The following is a 13,050-nucleotide window of genomic DNA, read 5'->3' as shown; positions in this document are numbered from 1 at the left end:
AAATTCTGCAGTTTGAAGAAGGCAGATAAAATGGTCAAAGATGTGAACCATACCAAATGAAGAAAAACTAAAGGGTATGGTAGATAAGAATGATCAAAACCTAAAGGAAGTGTTTTTTCCTATTCTCTCATAAAAGACTGGGCTCAAAGAGCAGAAGGAAGACACGCCTGCAATCCAGCACTTTGGGAGGCCGAGGCGGGCGGATCACGAGGTCAGGAGATCGAGACCATCCTGGCTAACACGGTGAAACCCCGTCTCTACTAAAAATACAAAAAAAAACCCAAAAACAAACAAACAAAAAAAACAGACAGGCGTGGTGGCAGGCGCCTGTAGTCCAGCTACTCAGGAGGCTGAGGCAGGAGAATGGCGTGAACCCGGGAGGCAGAGCTTGCAGTGAGCCGAGATCACGCCACTGCGCTCCAGCCTGGGCAACAGAGTGAGACTCTGTCTCAAAAAAAAAAAAAAAAAATCTAACAGGAAAGGCCAAGGCCGAATAGAAGAGGTTGGCAAACACTGTTAACTATTTGAGACACCCTGTGCTGTGAGGCAGTGGAGTATCCTTCAAAGAAGCTGAGTTGCATGGATGGGAAAAATGGCAAAGTTCATTTATCTTTAAGATCTTTCAGTTTTAAGATTCTAGGATTCTAAGAATTATAAAAAGAAAAATGTGCTGCTCTAAGTGCAAAGTAGGTATTTGCAGGAAGGCAATTACAAGAGTACCATTCTCTCACGTGTGTGGTTCTTTATACCCACCACAGCCTTTTCATGTTTTCACTGAGTCACAATCCCGTGAGATAAGCAGTTACAACCTGAAGCTTATCAGGACCCTTTGTGAAACACATCTTGAGAAAATGAAGTCAACTGAAAACTTCTCGGTATCAGGTAAACAGCTCATTCTAACCAGACCTACAGTGATGCTGTTTTCTTTTTCTTACTTTTTTTTGAGATGGAGTCTGGCTCTGTCGCCCAGGCTGGAGTGCAGTGGCACCATCTCGGCTCACTGCAAGCTCCGCCTCCCGGGTTCACGCCATTCTCCTGCCTCAGCCTCCCAGGTAGCTGGGACTACAGGCGCCCACCACCACGCCTGGCTCATTTTTTTCTTTTTTGTATTTTTAGTAGAGACGGGGTTTCACCGTGTTAGCCAGGATGATGTCGACCTCCTGATCTGCCCATCGTGACCTCCCAAAGTGCTGGGATGACAGGCGTGAGCCACCGCGCTCGGCCGATGCTGTCTTTTTACTACTTTCTAGTGCAAAGAATATTGAGAGGTGACCGCTTCTACCTACGTGATCCCCGCTTGTAAGATCTTGCTTTATAAACTAAAAAGCATCCTCCAATACAAAGACCTACTTATGACTCTAATAAATGCACCTGAAGCCCAATGGTGGATGTCACCTACATCTGCTTGCTTTTAGGAATTTTTTTTTTTTTTTTTTTTTTTGAGATGGAGTCTTGCTTTGTCACCCAGGCTGGAGTGCAATGGTGTGGTCTCGGCTCACTGCCAGCTCCGCCTCCCAGGTTCACACCATTCTCCTGCCTCAGCCTCCCGAGTAGCTGGGACAATAGGCGCCCATCACCAAGCCCGGCTAATTTTTTGTATTTTTAGTAGAGACGGGGTTTCACCGCGTTAGCCAAGATGGTCTCAATCTCCTGACCTCGTGATCCACCCGCCTCGGCCTCCCAGAGTGCTGGGATTACAGGTGTGAGCCACCGCGCCCGGCCAGGACTTCTTTTAAATTGAAAATTAATCTGCTTTTCACTACCTGGAAACAGAAAACAATATATATGAATAAAGTCAACAACAATAAAATTCTGGAATTAAAACTATACTGAGTCCTGAGAAAGAACAAAAGTAAATGAGAAGTTACTTTAGGGTAGATGGAGTAAAAACACTTTTCCCTATTCTTCCCACTAGGTACAACTAAAAGCACTGTATATTATGTGTAAAGCAAACATAAAACTCTGAAAAAAGGAGAGAAGGCAGAACAGCCAAAGACTGCAGGACCTGACGAATGGCACACGATGAGTTCCCTGGGTTCACTTTTTGCCTCAGATATTCCAGACATGCAGCTAAGAAGCCAGTAACATGGAAATACCAATGGGTACAGACCCAAAAGAATCCCAACAAAAGCCAAAGGACCAGGGAAGGGCTGCCTAAAAGGACAAAAGTTTTAGGTAAGAACCACTCTACTCAAGCTTAACACTAAAGAAAAAAACGTGCTCCCATCTCTACCCATGCCAGCATGAGCAAGTGGAGAGGCTGGTAGACTTCTGCTGCAAGAGAAAGAAAGGAGGCGATATGGAGCTCCCCTCCTCCCTCTGAGGTGGTGTCAGAGGAGGCCAAGGAGAGTCAAGACTTTCACCATCTCCCTGCAATAAAGAGGGCACGCCAGCGCGGTGCCTGTGGAGGCCGCGTGAAGAGCCAAAACTACCACCTCCACCAGCAGCAACGAGGAGCCCCTACTCCCAGGTGCCAGCGAAGGCCAAGTGGAACCTGAACTTCTACCTCCACTGGCAGTAAGGAGACAGTGCCTGGTTCCCTTGTCACAGCAGTGCTAGGCAAAGAAAACCAAACTAAAGGGTTTAAACAAGATCCAGAGTCTCATAACATGAGTGAGTCCAGTTTCAAATGAAAATAGCTCATCACACCAAGACACGAAGATATCAAATGCAAAAAGATAAACACAACTTCCAACCCTGAGATGACAGAAACAGAATTACCCAACCAAGACAAAGGAATCATGACAAAAATGCTTCAATGAGAAATTACAAACATGCTTGAAAAAAACACACACACACAAAAAAAACACACAAGAAAACAGGAAGACTGAGCAAAGAAACAGAAAGTTCAGGCAAATAAAACATTTAAAACCAAATGGAAATATTAGAACTGAAAAATAAAATAAATGAAGGCTAGGCACAGCGGCTCATGCCTATAATCCCAGCACTTTGGAGGCTGAAGCAGGAGGATCACTTGAGGCCAGGAGTTCGAGACCAGCTTTGTTAACATGGCAAAATCTCGTCTCTACAAACAAACAAACAAACAAACAAAACTAGCCAGGCATGGTGGCACGTGCCTGTGGTCCCAGCTACTTGGGAGGCTGAGGTGGGAGAGCTGCTTGAGCCTGGGAGGTCAAGGCTGCAGTGAGCCAAGATCGTGCCACTGCACTCCAGCCCGAGACCTCCTCTCTTGATTGACTGATTGACTGATTGATAGATAAGAACACAGACCAACAACAACAACAACAACAGTCTCTGGGGCTTGTGGGACTATAACAAAAGATCTAACATTCATGTCATCAGAGCCTTGGACGCTGAGGACACGGAGGACAGGGCTAAAAAAGTACTCAAAGCAATAATGGCTGAAGATTCTCACAATATGGCAATAAATATAAACCAACAGATTCAAGAAGCACAGTGAACCCCTACACAAGAAAAACCCAAAGGAATCCACAGCAAGACACATCATAATTAAACTTCTGAAAACTAAAGACAAAGAAAAAAGATCTTGAAAGCAGCCGGAGAAAAATGACACCTTACCTGCAGGAGAAAAACAAATTGGAATGACGACAGATTTGTCATGACAAGCCATGGAAGCCAGAAGGAAGCAGCAAAATATTTTTCAGGTGTTGAAAGAACTGTCAAACCCAGAATCTTATATCCAGTGAAAACATCCTTCAGGAATGAAGGAGAAATAAAGACAATCTCAGAGGATAAAAAACTAACAGAATCTGCTGCCAGCAGATCTACCCAAAGGGAACCACTAGAAAAAGTTCTCTAAATACAAAGGAAATGATAAAAGGAGGACTTTGGAAGAAGAAAACAATACAGGTAAACAAAAAAATATGGGCAAATACGAGATTTCCTTAAGTTTTCTAAATCACGTTTGACAGTTTAAAAAATTTTGGCCCAATACGGTGGCTCACACCTGTAATCCCAGCACTTTGGGAGGGCGAAGTGAGTGGATCATGAGGTCAGGAGTTCGAGACCAGCCTCACCAACATGGTGAAACCTCGTCTCTATTAAAATTCAAAAATTAGCCGGGCATGGTGGTGGGTGCCTGTAATCCCAGCTACTTGGGAGGCAAGGTAGGAGAATCGTTTGAACCCAGGAGGCGGAACTTGCAGTGAGCCGAGATCGGGCCACTGCACTCTAGCATGGGCAACAGAGCGAGACTCTGTCTCAAAAAAAAAAAAAAAAAAAAAAAAAAAATCATAAAACTAATGTGATTCTAAATTTATGTAAAGAAAATATTCTGAACTGTTATCAATGGCAGTGAATAAAAGGATGTAAAGAGAGCTAAGGTTTGATATTTCCCTTGAACTGGTAAAATAACCCCCACTAGACTGTGGTAAGTTATACATCTAGTTGTGATACCCAGAGGAACCATGAAACATCTATACAAACAGACACACTCAAAACCACTACAGAAAAATCAAAATGGAATCTAAAAAATGTTTCAGTAACCCATAGGCAGGCAGAAGCAAAGAGAAAAAGACAAAAGATGAAGAAACAGAAAACAAAAAAATAAAATGGCAGACTTACGACTTACACCCTAACTTACTAATTAACTTTAAATGTAAATGGTCTAAATATACCAATTAAAAGGTTGGTAGAATGGATTTAAAAATATGACCCAACTATATACTGTCCATAGAAACTCACTTCAGATGTAATAATAGAGGCAAGAAAGGAATGGTAAGAGATATATAACATAATGCAAAAGTTGATCTAAGGAAAGCAGGGGTGGTTATATTAATATCAGATACAGTGGACATCAGAGGAAATAAAATTGCCAGAGATAGAAAATAACATTATGTAATAATAAAGGGTCAATTCCTCAAGAAGACACAGCAATTCTAAGTGTGCTTCCAAACAAGAGAAGCACAAAATATTTTATGCAAAAACTGAGAGAACTAAAAGGAAAACAGAGTCTACAATTATTGTTGGAGACTTTAACACTTCTCCCTCCACAACTGATAGAACACGACAAAAACCTCACTACCATCGACCTAACAGACATTAAGTTAATATATAGGAGCTAATAGATATTTATAGAACATTCTACCCAAAAACAGAAAACACATTCTTTTCCAGTACCCAAGAAACATATGCCAGGATGGACCATATCCTAGGCCAACAAACAAACTTCAGCAAATTAAAAAGAATTGAAATTACACAGAATGTTCACTTTCTGACCACACTGAAATCATATTAAAAATCGATAACCAAGCTGGGGGTAAAGTGCTTGTAGTCCCACCTACTTCAGAGGCTAAGGTGGGGGGATTGCTTGGGCCTCAAGAGTCGGAAGCCAACCTGGGTAACACAGCCAGACCTCGTCCCAAAATAATAAATAAACAAATAAAATATACTGAGCTAGTGAAAATAAAAATACAAATATCAAAATTTGTTGCTGGACATAGCTTCTAAAGCAGGGTTGGGAGGAAAATTTCTACATTAAATGCATGAAGACAAAAGTCTCAATAAAGAGAGAAGTCTCAATTCAATAATCTAAGCTATCGCCTCAAGAAGCTAGGAAAAAAAAAAAGAGCAAACACAAGAAGGAAGGAAGGAAATACTAAAGAGCAGAACTCAATGAAATAAAAGTCTCCATATTGTTTTTGTCTAAAAAGCAATAGCAGGTTTTTTTTTTTTTTTTTTTTTTTTTTTTTTTTTTTTTAAGCTGTTTCTGCCGAAGGAGGGTGCGCCTTCCTGGGCTACGCTGGAAAGAACTAGATACCAGGCCGTGGCTTTAGGTCACACTGTGAGGAGCAGGGGGCCCAGTCCGGCCAGCCCTAACCGCCCAAGGTCTCACTCTCCACAGGGGCCTCCTCCCGTGGCATGGATCCCGCACCAGGCTCTCCATTCATCACGCCTCCAGTTATCCAGGTCCTTGCCATCTCCCTCTTCTCCCATGCATCTGTCTTGGCCTCTGAGACTAAAGAACATTTCTTTTCTCCTCTCTGTGGACCACATCCTGACAAAAGTGCCTCATCACTAGACCCCAGTAGCCTGGAGTGTGTTCCCTGTGGCCACGCACAGCTGTACTGTTCTGAGGCTCAAAAGAGCCGATTCCTTCCTGGGGCCTCAGAACTGGTTTTGCAGATGTTGGCGGAAGGATGGACACATAGATCAATGAAACAGAATAAAAAATCCAGAAACAGATTCACACAGATATGCTCAACTGATTTTTGCCAAAGATGCAAAAGCAATTCAATGGAGGTAAGATCATCTTTCAATAATGCTGCTGGAGCAACTGGACATCGACAGGCCACACACACACAAAAAGAACCTTGAGCTAATCCTCACATCTTTTAACTCAATCGTAAGTCAAAATGGATCATAGACTTAAATGTAACATAAGACCATAAAACTTTTAAAAGAAAACCTAAGAGGAAAATATTTGGGACTTAGAGCTATTCAAAGAGTTCTTAGACTTGAAACAAGAATCAGGATCCACAGAAGAAAAAACTGATAAACTGGGCTTCATTAAAATTAAAAACTTTTGCTGTGCAATGACCTTGTAAAAAGCTACATACTGAGAGAAATATGTGTAAACCTCATATTCCACCAACGACTCGTACCTAGAATATATAAAGGACTCCCAGTAAAAAAGCAAATAATCTAATTAGAACATGGACAACGACAAGAAGAAATGTCACAGAAGAAAAACATTACAGATGACAAATAAGCACCTGCAAAGATGTTGGGTGTCTTTATTGGGGAAATGTAAATCAAAACCATGAAATGACTACACATCTACCAGTATGGCTAACATAAAAACAGTGACAACACCAAATGCTGGTGAGGATGCAAAGAAAGTGAATCACCTGTGCACTGCTGGTTACAATGTAAAGCAGTACTGACACTACAGAAAACCACTTAGCAATTTCTTAAAAAATTAAATACACAAGCCTCAAATGACCCAGTAACTGCACTCCTGGACATTTATCCTAGAGAAATGAATAACTATATTCACACAATAACCTGCACACTGAATGTTCACAGCAACTTTATTTGTAACAGCCCCAAATTAGAAGCCACCCAGATTTCCTTCAGCAGGTAAATGGTTAAACTAACCACGAGACATTTATATCATAGACTACTACTTTCGTCTATTTAAAGGAACAAACTATCAATACATGCAACCAGGACAAATATCCAAATAATTAACCTGAGTGGAAAAGCCCATCTCAAAAGACTGCATACAGTATGATTCCATTCAGTAGCATTCTTTTTTTTTTTCGAGACGGAGTCTGGCTCTGTTGCCCAGGCTGGAGTGCAGTGGCACGATCTCGGCTCACTGCAACCTCCACCTCCCAGATTCACGCTATTCTCCCACCTCAGTCTCCTGAGTAGCTGGGACTACAGGCACCTGCCACCATGCCTGGCTAATTTTGTTTTTGTATTTTTAGTAGTGACGGGGTTTCACCATGTTAGCCAGGATGGTCTCGATCCCCTGACCTCGTGATCTGCCTGCCTCAGCCTCCCAAAGTGCTGGGATTATAGGCGTGAGCCACCGCGCCCGGGATGGTAGCATTCTTAAAATAGCTAATCTTAGAAGCAGTGAGCTGGGGCAGGAACAAAGTAGGTGTGGCTGTAAGAGTGTAACAAAAGGATCTTCTGGTGATAGAGATGTTCTACATCCTTTTCTAAATGGACATATAATTGTATATGTTTATGGAGAACAATGTGATGTTTCCACACAATTATGCACTGTGGAATGATCAAATCAGGCTAATCAACATATCCACCACCTCGAATACTTATTTGTGGTGAAAACATTTAATATCCATTCTTTTAGCTGTTTAAAATATACACATTATTATTAACTATAGTTACTGTGCTATGCAACAGATCACCAGACCTATTCCTCCTGTGTAAATGAAACTGCGCACTCTCTGACCAACACCTCTCCTTTCCACTCTGTCCCCCATCCCCAAGCCTCTGGGAACAACCATTCTACACTCTACTTCTATGAGTTTGACTTTTAAAGACTTCACACATAAATGAGATCATGTTGTATTTGTCTGTGTCTGGCTTATTTCACAAAATATTCTGTGTCTTGACTGTTCTATGTACGATAATGTGAAACTATAGTTTTGAAAGATGCTGCTATTGGAGGGAGTTGGGTAAAGGGGATAGGATTGTTCTGCATTATTTCTTGTAAGTGCATGTGAATCTACAAGTATCTCAAAATAAACAGTTTAAGGAAAAAAAGTGAATGGGCACCTAAGGTCACAGTCCTGCCTTTAACTGTAGTACTGCGGCACAATTTTGAAGAGTATTTAAAAATGTGGGGGGAAAAAGTGAAGCCTGCCAGCCATTCTGCAACAACTTCAAAGAAAATGGTATGAACTGATTCATGAGGCAGAAATACTTTGGTTCTGCAAGAATGTATGACGTATAATAGCAAACAAACATGACTCTGAACTAAGTGATATTATTTTCTCTCTTCCAAGCGGATGCCGGGAGAAATCAATGATAGTTTTCAGAGGGCAAAGATGATACAATTGCTTTAAGAAGTAAAGCAGCAGCTCTACCCCCAAACGGATCATTCCACCCAATGTTCCGACACATTAGAATTAAAGTGTAAACTGCAAAAGCTCAGAAAAAATAAAAGGATTTGTCCAAAGGAAGTAAAACCAGTAAAAGAAGACTGCTATTGCAGATGTGTAATGCTGTCCAACAGGATATGTGAGATAAGCAAATGTCTCTTTGAAACTACACTTCCAAGAAAGAAACACAGATATCTAGAGGTGATAAAGTAAAGCATCTGAAATGGAAAAGCAAGGGATCATCAAAAATAAAGGAGTCATAAAGAACTGCCCTACTGCTGCAGGCATTTACACTTAGAGGCTTTCCTGTACATTAAATCAGTATGAAAATTTATGGCCTGGTGCAGTGGCTCACGCCTGTAATCCCAGCAATTTGGGTGGCCAAGGAGGGCAAATGACTTGAGGTCAGGAGTTTGAGACCAGCCTAGCCAACAGGTGAAATCTCGTCTCTGCTAAAAACACAAAAAATTAGCTGGGCATGGTGGTGGGTGCCTGTAATCTCAGCTACTCGGGAGGCTGAAGCAGAAGAATTGCTTCAACCAAGGAGAAGGAGGCTGCAGTGAGCCGATATCATGATGCCACTGCACTCCAGCCTGGGCGACAAGAGACTCCCTCTCAAAAAAAAAAAAAAAGCAAATTTGTGACTGGTGACCCTAACTTCAAATAAAGTTTGTGAAAAGCCTTAGTGAGTACGAATTACAAATTACAGTTTGTAAAATATATAGTGTAAGATTAGGAAAACCTTGAACTGGAAAAACATACCTCCGCCATGAGGAAGACTGGAAGAACAAAGAGGGTCTCAACATTCTGTAATGTTCCATTTCTTTTGCATTAAAAAAATTATACACAAAAATGATAAAGTATTCACTGTTAATTCTGGCAGTCAGTATATGGACACTTTGCCACACAGTATTTTTCTGTTCTTCAAATTTAGAAACAGCTAGACTGGGAAATATAACAGAAAAGGGCATCTTCATCTTGCATTTCACTGGCCTTTATATTTAGAAGCCTTAGCTAGTTCAGCCCACACAGAAAAAAACATTCCAAACCATTTACAATGTTGATATCTGTTGAATATGACTTTCCGTACATTTTAAAACATATATTTCTATTTATTTAAAAAAAAACTGTTCTTTTATGATATATAAACTATTTACAGGACTAAAAACCTTTTATATAACTGTATTTTTAAGAAACTAAGAGTGCAATTCCTTTTTTTTTTTTAAGACAGAGTCTCGCTCTGTCACCCAGGCTGGAGTGCAATGCCACAATGTCACCTCACTTCAACCTCTGCTTCCCAGGTTCAAGCAAGTCTCATGCCTCAGCCTCCCAAGTAGGTGGTACTACAGGTGGGAACCACCATGCCAAGCTGACTTTTGTATTTTTGGTAGAGATTGGGTTTTGCCATGTTGCTCATGCTGGTCTTGAACTCTTGGCCTCAAGATATCCACCCACCTCAGCCTCCCAAAGTTTTGTGATTACAGGTGTGAGCCACTGTGCCCGGCCTAAGGGTGCAAATCTTGACGACTTCATCTAGTGACTTTTTGAAGAAGCAACTGTACAGTAGGCTAGACACACCTACTCAAGGCTGGTGAAGAACTGCTTAACATGATAAAAAATTTATAGGCATTGACATACTGTCAAAATATAACTTTCAATATTGTTGGCTTAAAAAATATTTATTTCCTAATAGTTCTTGCTGGATCAATTATGGCCCTATAATCACAAGTCCTCATAAATCAAGTTTTTAAAAATATGCTTAAATCTTGATCATCAGCAGGTTCAAATGGTCAACATTTTCAACTTCCTGTTTTCTGTACTATATGAGAGGCTCCATGTTTTTTGAGATTTGAATCTAAGAAAAACAGCTGTTTATAACATGATGAAATAAAGTATAGCCTCAGGGATGTATCACCAGAACACAGGGTTCATTAAAACAGAGGCCAGAAAAGAAGGGCTGGGTCCGGAGCAAAAAAAGAAAACAAAGACTAGTAGATGGTCTACAGCTGAACAGAGGAGATAAAACCACTGCGATACAGCTAAGAAACTGATGAAGTCTGGGGGAGTAGATAGTCTACAGCTGAACAGAGGAGATAAAACCACTGCGATACAGCTAAGAAACTGACGAAGTCTGGGGGAAAATGAGTCTTTAAAAGAATCCCCTAGCAGAAAGATTCTTGGCTTCTTTAGATTCAAAGACATATACACAAACCATAAGAAGTACAAATATGGAAGTCATACCTTTCAGGCCTAAAGTCTGCAACTGAAACAGTTTTCCCAGCTCAAAAGGTAGAACTCGTAACAGGTTGTTATTTAAATGGAGCTCCCTGTTGATGTAAAAATTCCAGGAAGTCAGAAAAATATGTTAGCCTTTAACAGTTAAAATCAACAACATAGTTTCTAGGAACATAAGCACCTAAGAATGAAAAAATGTTACGTTATATTTCAATGTCTAGTACTGCGTTTCTTAAATAACATGTGGCTTAAAAAAAAAAAAAAACTGCCAGAGAATACAAGAAACAAATTACTAGAGAAAATGAAATAATGGGGGAAAAGGACAAAATATAAGACCCAATTTTTAAAAAGTATTAGATTTAACAGACATATAAAATTCCTCAACTGCTGTATTAATCTCACTGCAGACTGGCAAGACAGTTTGCAAACTGGCACCAGGTCACAGACCACACTGAGTATCACTGGTCTAGTACACATGGGGTCTACTACACATTTAAGAAAGTGGAAATGATAAAGCAGCCTACCATGTGAATTCTTAAAAGAGAACTAAAATGATCATTTCGTTAACAACTCAAAAGAGCTCGTAACAGCTGCATAATTAAGCTTATGATTGCTATCAACTAAAGTTGCATTTAAAAAATAACAGTAGCTGTATTAACTGTTCATGATTATTCTTAATATGATTTGTTTTGCAGAGATAATCACGATATAAATATCAAAGGAACCTTCAAGGGTGGGCCGGGGGGACACGTGGCGAAAGAACCACCAGAGACCCAATACGGACACAGTGGCAATGTAACGCATGCAGTTTTATTTCTCAATTTTTTTTTTTTTTTTTTGAGACGGAGTCTCGCTCCGTTGCCCAGGCTGGAGTGCAGTGATGCGATCTCGGCTCACTGCAAGCTCCGCCTCCCGGGTTCACGCCATTCTCCTGCCTCAGCCTCCCGAGTAACTGGGATTACAGGCGCCCGCCACCACACCCACCTAATTTTTTTTTTGTATTTTTAGTAGAGACGGGGTTTCACCGTGTTAGCCAGGATAGTCTCGATCTCCAGACTTTGTGATCCACCCGCCTCGGCCTCCCAAAGTGTGCTGGGATTATAGGCTTGAGCCATCGTGCCCAGCCTATTTGTCAGTTTTTAAGTGTGCAAGAAATCTATTTCTATAATCTTTGGTTTTTGACATTTAAATGAATCTTGGTTACTGAGCAAGCCAGAAGGTCTGTGTGGCTGTAAACTCAACAAGAAGAGCAAGTTCTGATATCTGGCTCCTGTTTATTTCCAAATGCAATATACAGAAAAAAGGAGGTCCCTCGGCTGGGCACGGTGGCTCACGCCTGTAATCCCAGCACTTTGGGAGGCCGAGGCAGGCAGATCATTTGAGGTCAGGAGTTTGAGACTAGCCTGGCCAACATGGTGAAACCCTGTCTCTACTACAAATACAAAAATTAGCTGGGCATGGTGGCACATGCTTGTAATCCCAGCTACTTGAAAGGCTGACGCAGGAGAATCACTTGAACCCGGAGGCAGAGATTGCAGTGAGCTGAGATCACACTATTGCACTCCAGTCTGGGCGACAAGAGTAAAACTCCATCTCCAAAAAAAAAAGAGAAAAAGAAAAAGGAGGTCCTTCAAGTAAATTTGCTTCAGAGGACTAAAAACAGTCATAGAATAAACTCAATTAAACCTAAAAAAAAGTCAAAAGGCTGGAGTAGGAGCAATAGAGGCAAAGACCTTTCAAAAGGTCCTTATTCCTTTTTACTACATGGCTAATGGCAGAAGGCAGCAGGAAAGCCAGTGGAACCACGTCAAAAAGTCAGTTAACATGAAATAGTACAAAATATTCCATTGGGATTAACATAATACATGGAATTTAGCTTTATATTTAACTTGGTTAGATCTTATCTACCTTATAAAACAGAAGTAAAATAATAATAATAATCATGGGCCAGCCACAGTGGCTCATGCCTGAAATCCCAATTCTCTGGGAGGCCAAGATGGGAGGATCTTTTGAGGCTAGGAGTTTAAGACGTGCCTGGGCAACACAGTGAGACCCTCATCTCTATCAAAATAACAACAGCAATGACCATTTCTTTTCTTTCTTATTTTCTGGGGGGAGGAGGGTAGAGACAGGGTCTTGCTCTGTCACCCAGGCTGGAGTGCAGCGGCATGATCTCTGCTCACTGCAACCTCAACCTCCTGGGCAGCTGGAGTGCAGCGGTGTGATCTCTGCTCACTGCAACCTCAACCTCCTGGGC

The 13,050-nt window shown here is 41.2% G+C and overlaps 1 protein-coding gene across 15 annotated transcripts in view; it reads right to left on the bottom strand.

Moving 5' to 3' along the window:
- The window catches only part of CNOT6 (CCR4-NOT transcription complex subunit 6), an 84,179-nt gene that overhangs the window by 14,681 nt on the left and 56,448 nt on the right, over positions 1-13,050 (bottom strand). For 8 of the 15 annotated variants that reach the window (XR_010157444.1, XM_063811747.1, XM_063811742.1 and 5 more), the window contains 2 exons: positions 10,800-10,885; positions 1,656-1,763 (listed from right to left, as the gene is read on the bottom strand). Coding sequence is in view for 12 of the 15 variants with exons in the window: in XM_063811747.1 (XP_063667817.1) it covers positions 1,656-1,763; positions 10,800-10,885 (194 nt within the window). In the remaining 3 variants the exon portion in view is untranslated. The remainder of the gene's footprint in view (positions 1-1,655; positions 1,764-10,799; positions 10,886-13,050) is intronic. The other 7 variants (XR_010157445.1, XR_001718085.4, XM_009450329.5 and 4 more) reach the window with 1 other exon arrangement.

The sequence above is a fragment of the Pan troglodytes genome, chromosome 4 (assembly GCF_028858775.2).
Source record: "Pan troglodytes isolate AG18354 chromosome 4, NHGRI_mPanTro3-v2.0_pri, whole genome shotgun sequence".
Lineage (NCBI taxonomy): Eukaryota > Metazoa > Chordata > Mammalia > Primates > Hominidae > Pan > Pan troglodytes.
Note: the sequence above shows the minus strand (reverse complement) of the source record. Positions and strands in the feature narration are given on the sequence as shown.